The 20,330-nt window shown below is 38.1% G+C and overlaps 3 protein-coding genes across 6 annotated transcripts; 1 reads left to right on the top strand and 2 right to left on the bottom strand.

The window, feature by feature from the left end:
• Positions 1 to 1,725: 1,725 nt before the first annotated feature.
• Positions 1,726 to 7,200, bottom strand: LOC111776758 (coatomer subunit alpha-1). Of its 2 annotated transcripts, none has more exons than XM_023656103.2 (4): positions 6,967 to 7,200; positions 6,456 to 6,679; positions 5,550 to 6,044; positions 1,726 to 5,052 (listed from the first exon to the last, which is right to left on the bottom strand). In XM_023656103.2, the coding sequence occupies exons 2-4, from the start codon at positions 6,661 to 6,663 to the stop codon at positions 2,099 to 2,101; spliced, it is 3,657 nt and encodes a 1,218-aa protein (XP_023511871.2). In that variant the 5' UTR covers positions 6,664 to 6,679; positions 6,967 to 7,200; the 3' UTR covers positions 1,726 to 2,098. The 2 variants fall into 2 exon arrangements, with proteins under 2 accessions (XP_023511871.2, XP_023511872.2); XM_023656104.2 differs by having other exon boundaries at positions 6,456 to 6,706.
• Positions 7,201 to 8,571: 1,371 nt separating this feature from the next.
• On the top strand, positions 8,572 to 10,525 carry LOC111776760 (cysteine protease RD19A). Its single transcript, XM_023656106.2, has 4 exons — positions 8,572 to 9,113; positions 9,237 to 9,356; positions 9,603 to 9,849; positions 9,939 to 10,525. Exons 1-4 carry the CDS (start codon positions 8,628 to 8,630, stop codon positions 10,214 to 10,216), a joined length of 1,131 nt encoding a protein of 376 aa, XP_023511874.2. The 5' UTR covers positions 8,572 to 8,627; the 3' UTR covers positions 10,217 to 10,525.
• Positions 10,526 to 12,264: 1,739 nt separating this feature from the next.
• On the bottom strand, positions 12,265 to 18,257 carry LOC111776757 (coatomer subunit alpha-1). 3 transcript variants are annotated; one of them, XM_023656101.2, is made up of 4 exons: positions 18,127 to 18,257; positions 17,405 to 17,631; positions 16,179 to 16,673; positions 12,265 to 15,702 (listed from the first exon to the last, which is right to left on the bottom strand). In XM_023656101.2, exons 2-4 carry the CDS (start codon positions 17,610 to 17,612, stop codon positions 12,746 to 12,748), a joined length of 3,660 nt encoding a protein of 1,219 aa, XP_023511869.2. In that variant the 5' UTR covers positions 17,613 to 17,631; positions 18,127 to 18,257; the 3' UTR covers positions 12,265 to 12,745. The 3 variants fall into 3 exon arrangements, with proteins under 3 accessions (XP_023511869.2, XP_023511868.2, XP_023511870.2); XM_023656100.2 differs by having other exon boundaries at positions 17,936 to 18,215; XM_023656102.2 differs by lacking the exon at positions 18,127 to 18,257 and adding an exon at positions 16,874 to 16,935 and having other exon boundaries at positions 17,405 to 17,545.
• Positions 18,258 to 20,330: the final 2,073 nt, after the last annotated feature.

Consider the following 20,330-nt stretch of genomic DNA (forward strand, 5'->3'; position numbering starts at 1 on the left):
GGGTGAAAAGTCCAAACTACCCCCCCCAAAAAAACAAGTGATAGTATTGATGTACTATTAATACGAATACGAACGAGTGTTGATATATTAGTAATGCTGATATGAACCAAAGTATCTCAATTCTGGAACATGAAATTCAATGAAGATTCTTGGATGGTTACAAATTTTGGGTGGATGATAATTTGTAATTACTATATTTCATTAATTCACCCCTACAACTCGGTTTCACAATTCTATTACTTGAATCTCTCCAACTCGGTTTCACAATTATGTTGTCTGAACTTATCCTCTTTTCCTACTTGGGTCGAAGCCCTTTATTTTACCTTTCCCACTTAGGAATAGAAGGGAACCCTCTCTTGTGAAAAGAAACCCATCATCTGGAGGTCGCGGTTCTTTCGGTAAATCGATGCATGAGTTGAGGCTCTCATGTTCCGCCGACCCTTCGAAAAAGTCAGGTTGTCAAAAGGCTCTCTCTATTGGGAATCATCAAATGAGGAATGGGTCATATGTTGATTCGATAAGCCAAGGAAAAACAACCACCACTTAGTTCGGTTATTCCTATTTGTCTCTATCTATTGGTGGAGAGGTATATGAAGTAGGGATCCAAAAGCATTTGGCTTCATCATACTTAAGGAAGCGAAGCCACCACTTCTCCTTGACACACTAGCACCAAGTGTTAAAAGCTTCGGACTATCCTTAACAATGATGCTAGTTAGTGTAACCATAGGCAACCCAAACCCAACAAGATGATGGTCGCGCATGAGACCACTTCGATGTTGAGTTTTGTTCCTCAATTTCATTCCTCTCGTGTGAGACTTTTCTTCTTGTTATTCGAGATATTAAACCTACTACTGAATTTAATGAATTAAAGTAACCTTCTTGTTATTCGAGATATTAAACCTACTACTGAATCTAATGAATTAAAGTAATCGAGACCGCACTTGAAAAAAGAGAGACGAACGGAGAGAAATCACCAATCGATGAAGGACTTTATTTACTAAAAAGTTGGCTAATTATGGTCCTAAAGTATAAAAATTACCTCTCTTGAAATGCAAGGTTGATTTTCATTTTTTAGGCTATATAAAACCATGCGAGGTTGATTTTCATTTTTTAGGCTATATAAAACCATACGGTAAATCAAACTTAAAAAATGCGGCAAAAAAAAAAAATATATATATATATATATATATATATATATATATACATATTTTTGTACTTTCTTTTAGCTAAAAGCTTATGGAGGGATTCAAATCTCAAATAAATATTATTGCATTGAGATATTAGGTAAAAAAGAAATAAGAATCTTAGTTTTCCTCGAGTGATACTATATCAGATGCACTGATATATTTTACCTTGAAATGTTGATATACTATTGATATAATACATTATCGATACACAATTGATATATTATTGATACACATATGTAGCTTCCATTGGTACTCAAATTCGACCATTAATCGACAGGTAACACATAATAAACCTCTGGCTTAACAAGTGATATATAATATCTAAATTACATCACTTACACAATTAAGAAACCAGTCTGGAACTAAGGAAGAGCAAAACGAACTGCACATGGACCTTCCAAATAGATGCTACTCATCAAACACATCTTTGACACTATTGCCTTACTATGTTAGTAAAACTCGAAACCGAGTCGCTAAAACCGTATCATTCCCTTCCAGAATCAACCATAATCTAAATCTTTTACACCAAGTCACCGAGTAAAACAACACAAGCTTTTCATAGAATATTGAAAAAGACCCGAGGGCCTTGCATACATTATCGTTTAAAATGTGTCCCTGACCTGTAACAATCATCTAATCCGAAAGGGGACTCCAGTATTCTTACCTATCAGTACACCTAGCATGTATCTACGTCAAAATTCTGAAAACTTTATTACAGGGAATCACAATCAACTAAAGAAACAAAAATAGGTAGAAGAAATTTTAAGTAGTAGACAGCACAGTATTTTTCAATGTTTACCTTCCACGAGTACGTCTGAATAACTCTATGAGATAATCGTCTGGCTCCTTAGCTGGAAGGATGCGTCGAGGAGATCGAGAAATGATCCAACCGGATTGTGACTGTCCGATCATCATCGAACTTGAGTGGGAGAACAATGTAAACCAGATGCATCAGCCCCAACAACAGCAAGATCACACACGGTACAGAGTTGCCCTTCCTGACTTGGCACAAACCTGGAGCTACAGTATGGGCACGAGACGTCCTTCTGTCCTCGATAGATTGGCACATAAGTCGCTCCACAGGTCACGAAAGGGTTTCTAAAGTCATAGTTCAGTTGATGAGAATCTTTCATATTCCTCTCTGCAGCCTGTATCACTTGCCTGGCTGTCTTTGCTTGGTTCTCAACTGGGGGATTGGTTTCTAGCAGCCTCCGGGCAAAGTTTGCGGCGCTGGCAAGGTTCTTTGCCTTGTAGCAGACTGTCATAGCATTTAATAAAGCAAGTCTCAAGTGTGGCATTTGAAGGTTACAGTGAGTGAAATAGGCTGCAAGCTCCATCTGACGGGTGGGATTGTCCTTAAGTTCCCTCCTCTTAAGCTCTATTTGCAAACCCAGAACATACTCTTTGACGATAATAATCAACTCCTTCACCTCATCGACTTCCCTCCTAGACTCGACAACAATCAGAGGAATGGTATGAAGAATGCCGAGAAAGAGACGAAGAGCCTCAGCAAACTTCCCAGATGTTGTGGCTTTATAACCAGCTTTAAGCTTCTCTTCCAACTGAGAGAAACTGAAAATAAGTGCAGGGGATCCTTTTGCATTTGCATTACCAGATTCATTGTATCCTCGTTCAACTGCCAATGTTAATATGGGAACAGATGAAAGAGCGCGAATGTAGGTTTGACTTCCAGCATGGAGATCCAGAAACATGGTTCTCAAAGGAGCAAAGTTTTTAATTCCTAGTTGCCTGTTAAGCAGCCGCATTGCAGTATCAAAATTACCAGCAGCAACATGTTCTGCAGCAAGGGACGACCGCTGAATCCAAGCCTGGCTGGCAGGCAAGCCAGGTGTTGGGGCCACAAAAACCGAACTACGAGCACTGACTGATACTTTTGGAGTATCAGCTTCAGGTGGGAGCTCCAAATCTTCAAGGTCCCATCCCCCTTCTTCCTCATTTTCTTCTGCACCTTCCCCATCCTCCAAAATTGCTGCCACATCCCCATTCTGTAAGCCATCGACATCAACCACTTCCAGCTCCTCACCCCAATCACCATCTGCAACCTCCTCATCATCATCTGCAGGACCACCACCCACATTATCCAGCCCACCTTCAAATATTCCTTTCATCACTCTCAGAAGTGGCCAGTCACCAGCACACATAACAGGAGTAGGGGGCAATAACAGCGATGCTGCTTTTCCTTCAGGTAAAGATGGAACATTATCTCCCAATTCAGCAGCTAACCTTTCAGCTACATCATGTAGACCATGGGTTGATGCGGTGATATAAGCAAGAGGTAAGTGGCCAACACTCTCCAAGATCTTTACACGCTCCCGGACATCACCGAGATATAGAGCATTATGAAATTGACCCATGACGTCATTCTTAACTTCAGCAATCTTTAACATCTTGGACAGTTTTGCTGTGTTACCAGTTATGAGATAAAGGAATGATAACCTATCAAAATTTTTTGTCTTCTGGTAGGCATATTCCACAATGCCTGCATTGCCTTGGCGAAGAGCCTCCACACCCAGCCTATACCAATGATCTTTCTCATCAATTGCTGTAGCAGATGCAACTGCAATCTGAATGTTTCCACTCTCAAGAGCCAAATTGAACCGGGTTCTCTCGTCCTTCACAAAGTGAAGTGCAACTTCAGGAAACCCCTTTTGTTGCAAATATGCAATCATTGCTTGCCCACAGAGCTGTGAGTTCCTTATCATGCTCATGACATGGTCAAATCTCTTCCTCAACAGAGAGAGTTTGAATATGTATTCCGTTGCATCAATAATGAAACGCTGATTTATCCCATCCCTATCCAAGCAAAAGAGTGTGTTGCCAGAAACCTTTGTAATATATATTGGAACATCAAGGGTTCTGATTATACCACTATCTCCATTGGGAAGGCAGTATTTTATGTGGTTTAAAGTTGTATAAATAAAGACCCCATTATCATCCCATCCTCCGCTCTTTACACGAATTGTCTCGTGAAGAGTGCACTGGTGTACAAGCTTCTTATTTGCAATAATAATTGCGTGTTTACTGAGTAAGGCAACACTTTCCATGTCATTGGACCATATAACATACTTCACGAAAGGGGTTTGCAGATCACCAAGAACAATTCTCTGCTGAAGATCGTATATAACTACTTTGTCCTCTGCCCTACACAATAAGTTACCAGTTCCAGCATAAAAGATTGCATCTGTGGTTATGGGTAGGGGAGTCTTTTTAACAACTTCATTCCTAAGATTTTTTAATAAGACTTGGTTGTTGCTTTTATCAAGCACAGCAAACCTATTCCGAGCCACAAATACTGCTGAGCCTCCAGTTCCTCTCTTGGCATCTTGCACGTTATCACCTCTGCCAAAGCTATCTCTAGGAATGGTGTACAGTTCATAGCACCCCCCATCTAGATCCGAGCAAATAAGAACAGCATTTTCTGTGGGGCTAAAAGAGAGACTCCTAGGGCTCTGATTCAAGCTAGTGGAACCAGGCCTTCGAATTGGGGTTACTTGGGTGTCTTTTTGAGTTGAAAACTCATAGAAGCGCAGAAAACGGTCCTTTATATAAAATAGAGAATCACCACTAATAGCAAAAGCAGGCCTTTCCCTCTCTAACTTAAAAACAATCATGCCACTGTCATGACCAGCTGCGAGTAGATTCATCTCCGGATGAGCAGCAAGTATCCAGAACCGGTCATGCTCGCGACGGAAAGTCTGAAGTCCAGTCCGCTTCGTTGCATCCCAAATACGAATACTTTTATCCTCTGAATTGGAGACAATAATGTCTTGTTTTGCATGGAACATTACACACGAAACATTATTCATGTGCCCCCTTAGTGTGTCCACTTCCCATGCCTTCGTATCTGAAAAATTAAAATAAGCAATTAACCATAAAAGGCCAAAAACAATTGAAGCAGATATTGCAGTTAAGTTAGCATTTCATTTCCATCTCTCTTTTTCTGAGTGTGTAGGTGTGTTTCGGAGGGAACCTATCAGAAGAAATGAGTAACGTGTTCGCAAACAATTCATAAATTTGAAGTCCTCATATTCATTAAAATATTCAAAGAATATCTAAGCCTTATTCAGCCACTTGGCTGAAAAGAAACTGAAAACTATCATCTCTCCTAATGATTTTATTAAGAAAATTCTATCTGGCAGTAGCTTTAATTAAAGTTGAAACCAACAACCTAACCACATCAATCAACACTAGGGAAGAAAAAGCTGATAGAATATTAACATTTCCAACAAGTCTTGCCAACATGAGATAGGACAATTTAGGGCCCTGCCAAGTGCAACAAGTATTAGCCACAATTATAAACCAATGTAAATAAAGCAAATGATCTTGAATCTTGAATAGTACCATTCATTCGCCACAATTTCACTTGACGATCATCGGCACCAGACACAATTAACGGCAAGGTAGGATGGAAAGCTGCCCAATTAACTCCTCGGTCATGACCTTCCAAAACATATTTAACAACGGCATCAACACCACCAAAGAGATCAGAATTCATCTGACTCAACCGAAGCACATCATCGGCTGGGGATACTGTCTTCTTTCTTAATGCACCAATGTCCCATACACGCACTGTCTGATCAAGAGAAGCTGACACAACAAGATCTTCCTTGGGATGGAACGAAGCACACATAACATAGTGGTTATGGCCAGTCAACACAGAAATGCAAGTGCGTGACTGCCAGTTCCATAAACGAATAGTCTGATCATCACTAGCACTCACAATCCACGGACACTCGTGGTGAAATTGCACAGTACGGATGTAATCAAGATGTCCAAGAAGAGTAAACAGACACTTATGAGTCTTATGGTTCCATACTTTAATCTTGTAATCATCCCCTGAAGAAAGAAGAGTATGAAACCATTAACATGCCAAATTCAGAAACTTAAGCACCATTATGTTAATTGATGGATGCAAAGCATTGAGTCCTCTCTCCTAGAAAGGAAAATTTGAATCTGACATAATAAGTTATCCATTTTTTTAAAAAACGAAAGAGAACTGTTGTTGTCATGCCGTCACTCCAATTCATAATTTATATGGCTGAAACTTGCTAATTGTTCTCTTCTAATTCATGAGGTATTTCATCCGCCAGGCGGGTGGAGGTGGGGGTGGGGGTAAACTTTCAGAAACAAGGCAAGGAAACAAAATAGGCATATACACAACAGCACTAACATTCAGTTAGGAGTAGCCTAAAGCAATTTTTTGTAAGAAAGAGTTGTGTAAAGCAAAGTGAAAGATGAATATGGAACCTCCGGAAACAAATAGAGGCTGAGACTTGTGAAAGTGAACGCCGCGAACAGGCCCCTCATGCTCATCAAATCTATCAATAAGTGTGCCCATCCGATAGTCCCATAGCTGGATCACTCCGCTGTGAAGACTTGCAAGGATCCATGGCCTCTTAGTATGGAAACTCAGTCCTTTGACTCTATTACTCTTGGTCTCGAACTTCGTCAACATCTTCAAACGATAAACTCTGCACAGAATCGGATAGCATCAAAACCTAAAATGAATTTCCACGACACCAATTGATCAGATAAGTTCACTTCAGCAATTAACAACGAGCCAGTCCATATGGCTTCCAGCTAATGAACCATCCAAAACTGAAATTTCTAGGATTAAGCATTCAAGTAACATTTATACAAGTTCCTCAGTAAACAAACAGAGCCAGATTCCGACCAAAACAAACCTAATCACGCGAATTGGGAATGATCTAGATAGATTCCGACTACAGAATGTAACAACAACGCCTTAAATTTTTACCTCAGATCTGATCAATACGTAAGAAATCGACAAAGGCCCGCGACGGCATCCACGATCAGCAGCAGCAAGAGGTTTATGGATTTGGAGTATTTCTAGAGAGAGAATTGGATAGAGTAGAAATGAAGGGAGATGACGATGAACGAGGGCTTTGCAGTCTTCTCCTGGATCTTGCCTCAGTCGGGTGACAGGCCAGAGTCGTAATTTTCTAAGAACGTAGGGATAAAAGTGTGAAATTTGGTTAGTCAAAAACAACCACGAAATATCTAAAGAACTTGGTTTGATTCAACCTCCATAAATACTTTTTACTTTTTACTTTTTACCGGGGTAGAATCTCTGTTTAAATGGAAAAAGTAAGAGAGTGAGTAGAGATTTTTTAATAATAAGTGGTGTCGGGAATTATTTCCGTCCCTATCCCACCTATATATATATATATAAACACCTCTTATTCAGGCTCGAAGATAAAAATGCTACTAAACTACTCGACAATGGAACTATGACGTAAATGCAGAAAACTATCCGACGTGATTTTTTTCCATGGTCTTCTTAGCTGGCTCCGTTGTCTGTATAGGAGCCTCTTGCCTTTATCTAAAAAACCGATAGACATAAGATGAATGTTTAAGAATACTTAATAGGTGACCCCACGGTTGGAATCGGAAAATATAACCACATGCAATAACGAGCTTTTTCTGACTAGTGGGACTACTTTTCGTTGTTGTTTCTTGGGCATTACTTTCTGGATACAATTTGATGCATAGTACTTCTCTTAACGTAGCTCACACACGCGCATGAACTAACTAGGTGAGCTCATCTATATTCCTAGGCTATGGGCTAGTGCACGCTCACGCTGCAAAAAATTAACATAAAAGAAATGAGTGCATATAATATCATGGTGTACACGTCCGTATCATACTTGAGAATTGTCCATACCCATGTGACATATAACATGCATGAGGTATCGCATTAAGAATCATTGTTAAGTGAAATGATGCATATAATATTGTCTTACTTATCTTGACATATATTCTATATGGAACATACAGTATATGTACTAATTTCATTAATGTTTATCGTACATCGTACATCAGGATGTCTTGATGTCTCACAATGCATAACTTAATATATTTTATTTTTTAAAGAAATAAATAAGTTTTTGATTTAATTGTAAATACAATGGGCCGGGTTCTAAGAAGACGCCCATTAGGAATTTATGAACATTGGGCCTTGTTCCACGAAAAGCCCAAAAGAATCCGAGAGAGACCAAGCCCTCGATGGGCCGGACCATGCCGACCAGAATCAAGTTACCCAATTAAAAAAAAAGGTAAATACAAGCTTTCAGAATACCGAATCAAAATCTTACACGTGTCGGCGTTTCATTGGCTTATCGTTTCCCTTTCTTCAAGCAAAACACAGATAAGGCTGGCAGTTATCTTCTACAACGTCAGAAACGAGCCCCAAATCTGCAACCGTTTATATTTTCGTGGGACCCACCTCTACTAATAAGGAGCGGTCACGATTAAAAGATTAACACTGGGTTACAAAGGAACTAGCTACACAGTAGTATAACTCTCCTCACGATGCATCAGCATAAAATGGCCTGCTCTGTTACCCATAATCACAGGTCTTCTTCTCCATTTTTTCTCCTTCAATTCTCAGCGGTGAAAATGGTGAAGGGTTTCTCTTTCCTCGTCGTTCTCTCTCTTATAGCCGCCACGGCGATTGGCAGCGAGGTCCTCTCCGGAGAATCGGAGGGAGATTTTATAATCCGTCAGGTTGTCGACGACGGAGGAGTCAACGGAGGAAGTAATGGCGACGATCTGCTACTCGGAGCCGAGCACCACTTTTCGATCTTTAAGCGAAGGTTTGGGAAGTCGTACGCCTCCAACGAGGAGCATGATCACCGGTTCAGGATCTTTAAAGCTAACCTGAGGCGAGCTCGACGCCACCAGGCTCTTGATCCCTCTGCTACTCATGGCGTCACTCAGTTTTCTGATTTGACTCCATCGGAGTTCAGGAGATCGTTTCTAGGGCTTAGAGATCGTCTTCGTCTCCCTGCGGATGCTAACAAGGCCCCTATTCTTCCTACAGATGATCTCCCAACCGATTTCGATTGGAGAGATCACGGCGCTGTCACGGAAGTCAAGAATCAGGTTTGTGTTTTTCTTTTACCATATTTTTCTATCTTCGGCTATTTCGTTTACGTTAGCTATTTTTTAGTCGGTACTCAACTGAGGTTTTGATTTTTGTGATTGTTTTTGTTTTTATTTTCTTAGGGTTCGTGTGGATCGTGCTGGAGTTTCAGTACAACCGGTGCTCTTGAAGGCGCTAACTTCCTTGCTACTGGAAAACTTGTTAGTCTGAGCGAACAACAGCTCGTAGACTGTGATCACGAGGTTTGATTTTAATTTTCACTTGTCTTCGATATTCTGTTCTTTGGTGAAATTTACAGCTTCACGTGTAGATGATGACCTAATTACACGTTTGTTAATCATGGTTGCCCACGATAAGATGCTACAAATTTGTTTATTACTCCTGTTCTAATGCTATGAGACAAGTCATAAATCTTTGCGTTCATCAAGTATTGGCTGAAAGTACTTGACAAATAATTAAGTTTTAAAGCATTTCTATACTTTTTCCAGTGTGATCCAGAAGAAAAAGACTCCTGTGATTCTGGCTGCAATGGAGGGCTAATGAACAGTGCATTCGAGTATACACTGAAAGCCGGTGGACTTATGCAAGAGAAAGACTACCCATACACTGGTACAGATCGTGGAACCTGCAAATTTGACAAGAGCAAAATTGCTGCATCAGTGGCCAACTTCAGTGTTGTATCCCTTGATGAAGAACAAATTGCTGCCAATCTCTTGAAGAATGGCCCTCTTGCAGGTAATTTCATTCAACCAAGCTTTTCTTGAGTCCTATTACTTTCTCTAATCAATCAGGGTTCCTGACTGCTCAAATTCTCTTAAATGCAGTTGCTATCAACGCCGTATACATGCAGACATATGTAGGAGGCGTTTCTTGCCCATACATTTGCTCAAAGCGTTTGGATCACGGAGTTTTGTTGGTTGGTTATGGGTCTGCTGGCTATGCTCCCATCCGAATGAAAGAGAAGCCTTACTGGATCATTAAGAACTCGTGGGGAGCGAAATGGGGGGAGAATGGATTCTACAAAATCTGCAGAGGTCGCAACGTCTGTGGGGTCGATTCCATGGTATCGACAGTGGCCGCAGTTCATACCGCCGCAAACTAGTTCATGGAGATTACTCTCACAGCTACAATTCGTGTATATATTACTGCAACATTATCACTGCCATTTCAAGCATTGGTGGGAGGGATGTCTCTCTAAAAGTAGAATTTAAATTCTCTGGTTTATCTAATGCATAGTTATATTTAGTTCTTGAAGCTATTATGGAGAAGGGATTGCTTGTAAGCAAAAAAAAACAAGAATCTGTCAATGAATTGGGGTTGGTTGGCTCACCTGCTCAACTTGATAGAGATGCCAATGAAAACTTGTCCCAATGTAAATGTCAACAATGATAGCCGAAAGATGCTTTCTTGATGTGTCATCCTTTTATCTTTTCAGATTCTAAACGTCAACATGATAATGACAATGCTTATTAAAGAAATCCATTTGGAACTATTTTCTGTTAAGGTTTCAATGGTACCGAATCGACTCTCGGTCATCTCTGTTATGGTCCACGACAATTTAGTACAAGTGTAAAATATCTAAAGATTATAGCTAAACTTGTCGTTGCCAAGAAATCTTGCTTGTGGGGTATGTCATAATCGTTTTGTTGGAAGAATATTTGACTTTAGGTTTAGGTTTTTTGATTTATCATGTTTAAAGTTATTCAGAAAAGGTTCTTTTAAAATTTCAATTTCATTTCTTACTAGTTAAGTATTTAAACTATGGATTTCTTTTTCAACTTTGATGTTTGACAAAAGGTAAATTGTCATATTCTCGAACTCAGGATTGAAAGTGTATTATTATACCCAAAAACTAACAATGAAATTGTTAATGTAACAATGAGATTATTAATGTTTCGTTCTCCTCTGTTCTTATATCCTTACAACGATCTTGCTCTTTTTCTTTCTTCCAAATAAAAGTAGAAGTTTCTCATCAAAGTGTTTATAGGTTCTAATTTTCAACTCAAATAAAAGTCTCTCTTGCTTCAGCAAACCACGAGCAATACTTTCTCTTTTCAGCAAGATATCACTGAAAGATTAACAATCGCCCCAAATCCATGCTTCAGTAACCTCAATGGCCTCACTCAACCCATCTTTTCCACAAAGAAATCGGGTAACTTAGGAAGACTTAGACAAGCGGAGTGGAGATTGTCGCTCGTGAACTCGAGAAGGCTTTGTACTTAGAGATTCTTGACAACATTACACAAAGAAGCACTTTGAATAGAAGTTGCAAAGCTATAAAGTTACAAAAATTGTTTTGAGGGAGGAGAAAGAGGGTTTAGAGAAAATGGAGGTGGAGAAGTGGAGAAGTGGATAAGAAAGGTGCCACAAGTAAAAGCAACAATGGCCTTAATTCAATCCAAGCTATTTTGGGGACGCGATTGTACAAAAGCGAAGTTGGTCTTGCTTATGGTAATGGAGAATGTTAAGAATATTATGCAACAAAAGTGTGACTCGCTGGTCTTGCTTATGGTAATGGAGAATGTTAAGAATATTATGCAACAAAAGTGTGACAATGATCCTTTCGTAGAAGAACATGCTTAAGGTTGTTCAATATAACACTCTTACTACACACCAATCAAATATTCAATATTTTTTAGTACAACAAATGGAGGTTTGAAGTTCTGACTATCTATTTTCACTCCAAAATAAGAATCTTAAAATATAATTTGTAACCCGCCAAAGTTACAACGTGACAACGTCTACCTCTATATTATTTAGAACACAAACACCCTATGTGGCAAGTATTTAGAGCATTTTTTAGGTTAAAATAAAAACTTAGCCTATGAACTTCCAAACGGGTGGCTATTTGGTTACTTCTAATAAACCTCATGTCTCTCGCATATATTTCAATAGCACACCTAAAATCCATGACTGACAAACATGCTTTAGCATGAACAATATGAACCACAGGACTAGACCCATGGTCCTCATAAGAACAACAATGGACACAATTCAACAACCTATCAAACAGATCTGGTTCCAGTAAGATTGTAAGAGGCACACTTCTCTTCAACCAAAGCTCTTGAAACACAACTCATGCTCAAATGCATGGCTAAAAGTCATAAGAGTTCTAGACGAGAAAAGGATGCAAGAGAACAACTAAGCAAATTGAAGCTCAAAAAAATGTTCATCTTTTACCAAGCAAGAAGCTCTAGCCGCATTATACAACAAAATCAAGGACTATAATCAAAGCTCCCAACTCATGTTCAAATGCATGGCTAAAAGTCATAAGAGTTCTAGAAGAGAAGAAGATGGATGCAAGAGAACAAATAAGCAAATGGAAGCTCACAAAAATGTTCATCTTTAACCAAGCAAGAAGCTCTCGCCGCATTACACAATGAAAATTGGAGTAAGGGTCCTGCAAGCATTAACATGTAAGATGTCGTGTCATCCCTGTAACAATCAATTCATATAAAGCCCTCTTAAGTAGCAGACAACCGAATTTTTTTTTCAAGGTAGCTTAGCTAGCTGTTTTAATCCATCACTTTCTTTTACCTTCCACAAGTAGACGTGAATACTCAACAACAAATCTCTTGTTGTCAGAAAGATAAGTGAGGTCATTGGAAAAAGATATAATTCCCGGGTCCGATCATCGATTTTGGGTGGGAGAACAAAGTAAACCAGACGCATCAGCTCCAATAACAGCAAGATCACAAACAGTACAAATTTGACCTTCCTGACCTGGCACAAACCTGGAACTGCAGTATGGGCAAGCGACATCCTTCTGTCCTCGATAGATTGGCACATAAGTCGCTCCACAGGTCACAAAAGGGTTTCTAAAGTCATAATTCAGTTGGGAGGCATCTGTCATATTCCTCTCTGCAGCCTGTAGCACTTGCCTGGCTGTCTTCGCTTGATTCTCAATTGAGGGGTTAGTCTCAAGAAGTCTGCGAGCGAAGTTCGCAGCACTGGCAAGATTCTTAGCCTTGTAACAGACAGTCATGGCATTTAATAGAGCAAGCCTCAAATGTGGCAATTGAAGGTTGCAGTGCGTAAAATAGGCTGCAAGCTCCATCTGACGTACTGGATTGTCCTTGAGTTCCCTTCTCTTCAGTTCCATTTGCAAACCCAAAACATACTCTTTAACGATAATGATCAACTCCTTCACCTCATCGACTTCCCTCCTAGATTCGACAACAATCAGAGGGATGGTATGAAGAATAGTAAGAAAAAGACGAAGAGCCTCAGCAAACTTCCCTGATGTTGTGGCCTTGTAACCAGCTTTAAGCTTCTCCTCCAACTGAGTGAAACTGTAAATAAGTGCAGGGGATCCTTTTGTATTCGCATTACTAGATTCACTGAATCCTCGTTCAACTGCTAATGATATTATGGGAGCAGATGATGAGGCACGAAGAAAGGTTTGACTCCCAGCATGAAGATCCAGAAATATGGGTTTCAAAGGAGCAAAGTTTTTAATTCCTAGTTGCCTGTTAAGCAACCGCATTGCAGTATCAAAATTACCAGCTGCAGCATGTTCTGCAGCGAGAGACGACCTCTGTATCCAAATCTGGTTGGCAGGCAGGCCAGGAGTTGGGGCCACAAAAACTGAATTGCGAGAACTGACAGATACTTTTGGAGTGTCAGCTTCAGGTGGGAGCTCCAAATCTTCTAGGTCCCATCCCCCTTCTTCCTCATCTTCTTCTGCACGTTCCCCATCCTCCAAAATTGCTGAGACATCCCCATTCTGTAAGCCATCGACATCAACCACTTCCAGCTCCTCACCCCAATCACCATCTGCAACCTCATAATCATCTTCGTCAGCACGGCCTCCACCGACATTATCCAGCCCACCTTCAAATATTCCTTTCGTGACTCTCAGAAGTGGCCAATCACCACTGCACATGACTGGAGTAGGAGGTAAGAGGAGGGATGCAGTCTTGCCTTCTGGTAAAGATGGAATGTCATCGCCCAATTCAGCAGCTAGCCTTTCAGCTACATCATGTAAACCATGGGTTGATGCTGTGATATATGCAAGAGGTAAGTGGCCAACATTCTCCAAGATCTTTATGCGCTCACGAACATCACCAAGATAAAGAGCATTGTGAAATTGACCCATGACATCATTCTTAACTTCAGCAATCTTTAACATCTTGGACAGTTTTGCCGTGTTACCAGTTATGAGATAAAGGAACGATAACCTATCAAAATTTTTTGTCTTCTGGTAGGTATATTCCACAATGCCTGCATTGCCTTGGCGAAGAGCCTCCACACCCAGCCTATACCAATGATCTTTCTCATCAATTGCTGTAGCAGATGCAACTGCAATCTGAATGTTTCCACTCTCAAGAGCCAAATTGAACCTGGTTCTCTCGTCCTTCACAAAGTGAAGAGCAACTTCAGGAAACCCCTTTTGTTGCAAATATGCAATCATTGCTTGCCCACAGAGCTGTGAGTTCCTTATCATGCTCATGACATGGTCAAATCTCTTCTTCAAGAGAGAGAGTTTGAATATGTATTCTGTTGCATCAATACTAAACGATCGAACTGTTCCATCCCTATCCAAGCAAAAAAGAGTACTGCCAGAAACCTTTGTAATATATATTGGAACATCGAGGGTTTTGATTATTCCACTATCTCCATTGGGGAGGCAATACTTAATGTGGTTTAGGGTAGTGTAAATAAAAATGCCATTATCATCCCATGCTCCACTCTTTACACGAATTGTCTCATGAAGTGTGCACTGGTGAACAAGCTTCTTGTTGGCAATAATAATTGCATGTTTGCTAAGCAATGCAACACTCTCCATGTCATTTGACCAAACAACGTACTTAACAAAAGGGGTTTGGAGATCACCAAGAATAATTCTCTGTTGAAGATCATATATAACAACTCTATCCTCTGCTCTACACAATAAATTACCAGTTCCAGCATAAAATATTGCATCTGCAGTAATGGGAATGGGGACCTTCTTAACAACCTCATTCTTAAGATTTTTTAACAAGACTTGGTTGTGACTTTTATCTAGCACAGAAAACCTATTCCGAGCCACGAACACTGCTGATCCTCCAAGTCCTCTCTTTGCATCTTGGAAGCTATCGCTTCTACCAAAGCTATCCTTAGGTATGGTGTAAAATTCATAACATCCCCCATCCAGATCTGAGCAAATAAGAACTGTGTTTTCTGTAGGGCTAAATGAAAGGGTCCTTGGGCTCTGATTCAAGCTAGTCGAACCAGGCCTTCGAATCGGGATGACCTGTGAATCTTTTTTAGAGGAGAACTCATAGCAGCGTAAAAAGCGGTCCTTCACATAAAATAAAGAATCACCACTAATAGCAAAGGCCGGTCTTTCTCTCTCCAGCTTAAAGACAATCATGCCACTGTCATGCCCAGCTGCCAATAGATTCATCTCAGGATGAGCAGCGAGAATCCAGAATCTATCGTGCTCTCGACGAAATGTCTGAAGTCCAGTTCGTTTTGTAGCATCCCAAATACGAATGCTTTTGTCCTCTGAATTGGAAACAATTATATCTTGTTTGGGATGGAACATCACACATGAAACATTATTCATGTGCCCCCTTAGTGTGTCCACTTCCCACGCTTTTGTGTCTGAAATAAAAGATGATCTAGTCAGCAATAGAAGTCATTATTTATACTGTTCTATGCCAGATGTTGCATTAATAAGGCTCACTAGCAAATTTTCTCCATTTCCTTTCTTCTACTTTTCTTTTGTTCATGTCGGAGGAGATAAACCAAGAGGAATATATGATAGAATGAGTCCTGTAAATTCTATGCTAAAAATGGGTACAATTTTTAAAGATTCAATAACGTACTCGCAAAATAAATTTCGAAGCTTTGCCCAAGCTACTCCCTATGACTTAACAAATAAATTCCAGGCAGGATGTAACCTATATCTTGTTCAACATACACACATGGATGATGTGATTACTCTTCTACAGTCTACAAACTAGTATTGTTAATAATAAATCACTATCAGGCAGGATACCTATACAGACTCTCAAATGTAATCAATAAACGCTAAAGATTAAACTCTGTGGAGAAAGCATATGTTTTCAGTTAAGTACCATTCATTCGCCACAATTTCACTTGTCGATCATCAGCTCCAGACACAATCAACGGCAGGGTAGGATGGAATGCTGCCCAATTAACCCCTCGATCATGACCTTCCAACACATATTTAACAACAGCATCAACTCCACCAAATAGATCAGCATTCATTTGACTCAACCGCAAGACATCATCTGCCGGAGATACAGTCTTCTTCCTCAAAGCACCAATGTCCCAAACACGAACAGTCTGATCTAGGGAAGCGGACACAACAAGATCTTCCTTAGGGTGGAATGAAGCACACATTACATAGTGATTGTGGCCCGTCAACACAGAGATACAAGTACGAGACTGCCAGTTCCATATACGAATAGTCTGATCATCACTAGCACTTACAATCCATGGATACTCATGGTGAAATTGCACAGTACGTATATAATCAAGGTGTCCAAGAAGAGTAAATAAGCATCTATGAGTCTTATAGTTCCACACTTTAATCTTATAATCATCCCCTGGAAAAAGAAAAACCATCAATATTTTTACATAACAAATATTATTTATAAAAAGTGATTGCAATTGCGCGATTTAAATAAGTAACCCAATGGTTCAACAATGTAATTGACAGGTGCAAACTATTAAGTTCCTCCTTTTGAATAAAGTAGGCATGCCATACTAAGATTACTATTTTTCAATTCATACAGAAAATAACAACCTTCTGCGATCATTTATGAACCATCATTCTCATTCATAATATATGAAGCTTTGCATCACTGTCTACACACGAAGCAAATGCAAATAAGTAAAGCATTCAATATTTCATCGTATAACCAATCGAGTACAAAGAATACTTGCAAAGAATAGCAGAGAATGGGGCAAATCTTCCAGAATCTAGTTATAGAGAAATAAATTTGAGGTCTGATTTCAATTAACTTGGAACAGTCCCAAAAACTTACAACAAATATCTACATCAGAATTCTAATATGTGCATCACTCTTTTTCATAAGAAGCAAAACTTTCATTGAGAAACATGATAGGATATACAAGGGCATGCTAAAGGGCAGACAAGGAAGGAACCAACCAAAAGTAACTATACAAAAGAAAGGATTTCACTCAAAACAGATAAGGCGAACCTCTACATCTGTTTGGGATAATTCCAGAAACCATAAGTATAAATACCAATAATACGTCAAGAAATAGCACTCAGCAATTAGTATTCCAAAGCAAAGAAGAGTAAAGACGAAACCTCCGGACACAAAAAGAGGCTGAGACTTGTGAAAGTGAACACCGCGAACAGGCCCCTCATGCTCATCAAATCTATCAATAAGCGTGCCCATCCGGTAATCCCATAACTGGATCACTCCGCTGTGAAGACTTGCAAGGATCCATGGCCTCTTACTGTGGAAACTCAACCCTTTGATTCTATTACTCTTCGTTTCAAACTTCGTCAACATCTTCTTCACCCAAAGGATTCTGCATCAAAACCCAAAATGAATTACCCCCACACCCAAATGCCAAACTCCACCCCGTGATCATACAATTCCACTTACCAAACAAATTCACCACTAAAGAAAACAAATTACCCATCAAACAACACGGCTCACTATTACATTACACGAAATTCAAATAGAACCCACAATTCGAATAGAATTAACGCCCCATTTCCGAGCCACGAAACAGTACTCGTTCCTAAACCTAACCACACAAATGGGAGCCAGATCTACACAAACTTGCAACAAAAAACAACGTCATTCGCAAGAATTCAACGCAATTATACCTCAGATCCGATCAGAATGCAAGAAATCAACAAAATCCCAGAACTGCATCAACAATCAGCACTCCAGCACAAGAAAAGAAGGCGTAAAAATGAAAAGAAAGGATCAAACGAATTGGGAAATGGAAAGATTGAGAGAGCGTAAGACGATGATTTGTGAATCAGAAAAGAAGAAAAGAAACAAAAAAACTGACAATGAAGGAGGCTCGCAGTGTTCCCCCGGATCTGGCCCTCGAGTGTCAACCCTCCTAATATTTTAAGAAAGATGAAACAAAGAAAGAAGAGAGAGATATGTAATTTATTTCTTTAAAATTACAATTAAGAGAGAATTTAAAGCAATTTTACGTACAAATAGAAACTTATATCAAAAATAAAAATATTCACGTTTATTTCTTTCAAAAATATTTTTATTAATACTTTATTTTAAATATATATATATATATAATTAAAAGTATTTTTAATTTTTTTAAAAGTTTACCGTTCTCGTTCCAAAAGTACATATAAACTTTAAAAAATAACATTAATATTTTTAGTACCCTTAAAATTAAAGAAAAATATCATAAATATTAAGGTATTAATATAATTTTTATAAATTCACGAGTATTTTTAAAAAATAATAATAATAATAAGAATATTTTTTTAATTTTTTTTTTTTTGGATGATCTTAAAAATATTTAAATTTCAGGAGTATTTTTAAAATAAAATATTAACTAATAATATATATATATATATATTATATAGTTTAAGTATATTATTAAAAAATTTACCCTTCCCGTAATTAGTTTTAATTATTTTGAAAGTAATTTTTTTAAAAAAATATATAATGAAATTGAGTTACAAATTTTAACCAAATGTTTAAATATAAATAAATAAACGAAATAATATTTTATTTTTGTTAAAAATAAAAATGGAATAAATAACTCCAACCACTCAAATTAACCCAATTTAGGGTTAAAAATTTTATAGTTGGGTTGTAATGGTAAGAATTAATTTTGGTTGAAAAATTTACCATAAGATCCAATGAATCTCTAAATTTTACAATCTTTATACTGGGCCCAACTGTTTCGGCCCATAACTTCTAAACGGACTCAACTGGAAGCATCTGCAGGCCCAACATTCATGGGCCTTAATGGTCTCTGGACGAGCCCACGAGGAAGCTGTTGCAAATTCGTGGCAAATTTACCCACTCCAAGTAAATCAGTATAAAGTAATATTTTAAATAATTTACATTACAAGTTTAAATCTGTTTATTAATTTATTAACAACGATATAATATTCTAAAAAATATATTAAAAATTTTATGCCCGTTTAATAATTGGTCAAAAAAATCAACTGTAATATAATATAAATTCACCAAAACAAAAAAAAAACATAATTGGTGAATTATATATATATTTTTTATGTATTTTAAATTTTTACTCGTGGGAAATTATATTCTTAATTATATCATATTTTTATTTAAGAAATATTATTAAATTTATCACGATGACAATTTCTAAAAAATTATATATAATTGAATAAAAAATTTAGTGTAAATGAAAATTATTATAGGGAGCGGGATGGAGACAGAGAAAGCTTTTCATTCTCTTCTGTCTTATGAACATGTGATCGTTGTCCAAATCAAGTTGAATATTTTTTATCTATATTTATTATTCGAGAGGTCAAGCACTTTTTATAAAAAAAATAATAAAATTAAATAATATTTTTTTTTTGTTACATTAAATAAACTCATAAATATGTACTTTGATTTTGGGTATCAAATATTGGTGAATAAAGCAATAAGGTGGAGGAGTAACCCCATGTGACAAGCATTACACAATCCATTTCAATTATTGTCCTATTTTTAATATTATAATGTTTCTTTTATACGGTCGTTTTTTTATCTAAATAAAAAATTAATATCTCTAACCGACCATGTCTATTAAAAGATCCTTTCGTCTCGTAAAAGATCTTTTCGTTGAATATTTGATATATTGTTTTGATCTAAAGTTACGAAGTTTTAAAAAGATATGTAAAATATATCTCCTAGAACGTTTATTTTAATTATTATTTTCTTTGTTATTATGAAAGAAAAAGAAAGTGGGTAAAATTAATTTAATATTTCATTAAATAAAAAATTTTAATATTTTATAAAACCATAGGTAGGATTTGAAGCTGAGGCCAACCGTCCATTCGTGACCTCTCTTAATGATACGTACACAAAATGGTAGCCAGAAACCTAGTAGACTTGGCACCGCCCGAGTCGAGGTGCCCTACCTTTCCGTCTCTTAATTCTCGTTCTAATACTAAGTACGATCTTGACAGTAAAATGGTGAGAAAGAATATAAATATAAGGGACTCATTTCATTAATGAGCTACACAACACTACTCTAACTCAGCTCGACACTACTTCGATTTA

This window comes from Cucurbita pepo, chromosome 16 (genome assembly GCF_057944985.1).
Source record: "Cucurbita pepo subsp. pepo isolate OVF chromosome 16, ASM5794498v1, whole genome shotgun sequence".
In the NCBI taxonomy this organism is placed as follows: Eukaryota; Viridiplantae; Streptophyta; class Magnoliopsida; order Cucurbitales; family Cucurbitaceae; genus Cucurbita; species Cucurbita pepo.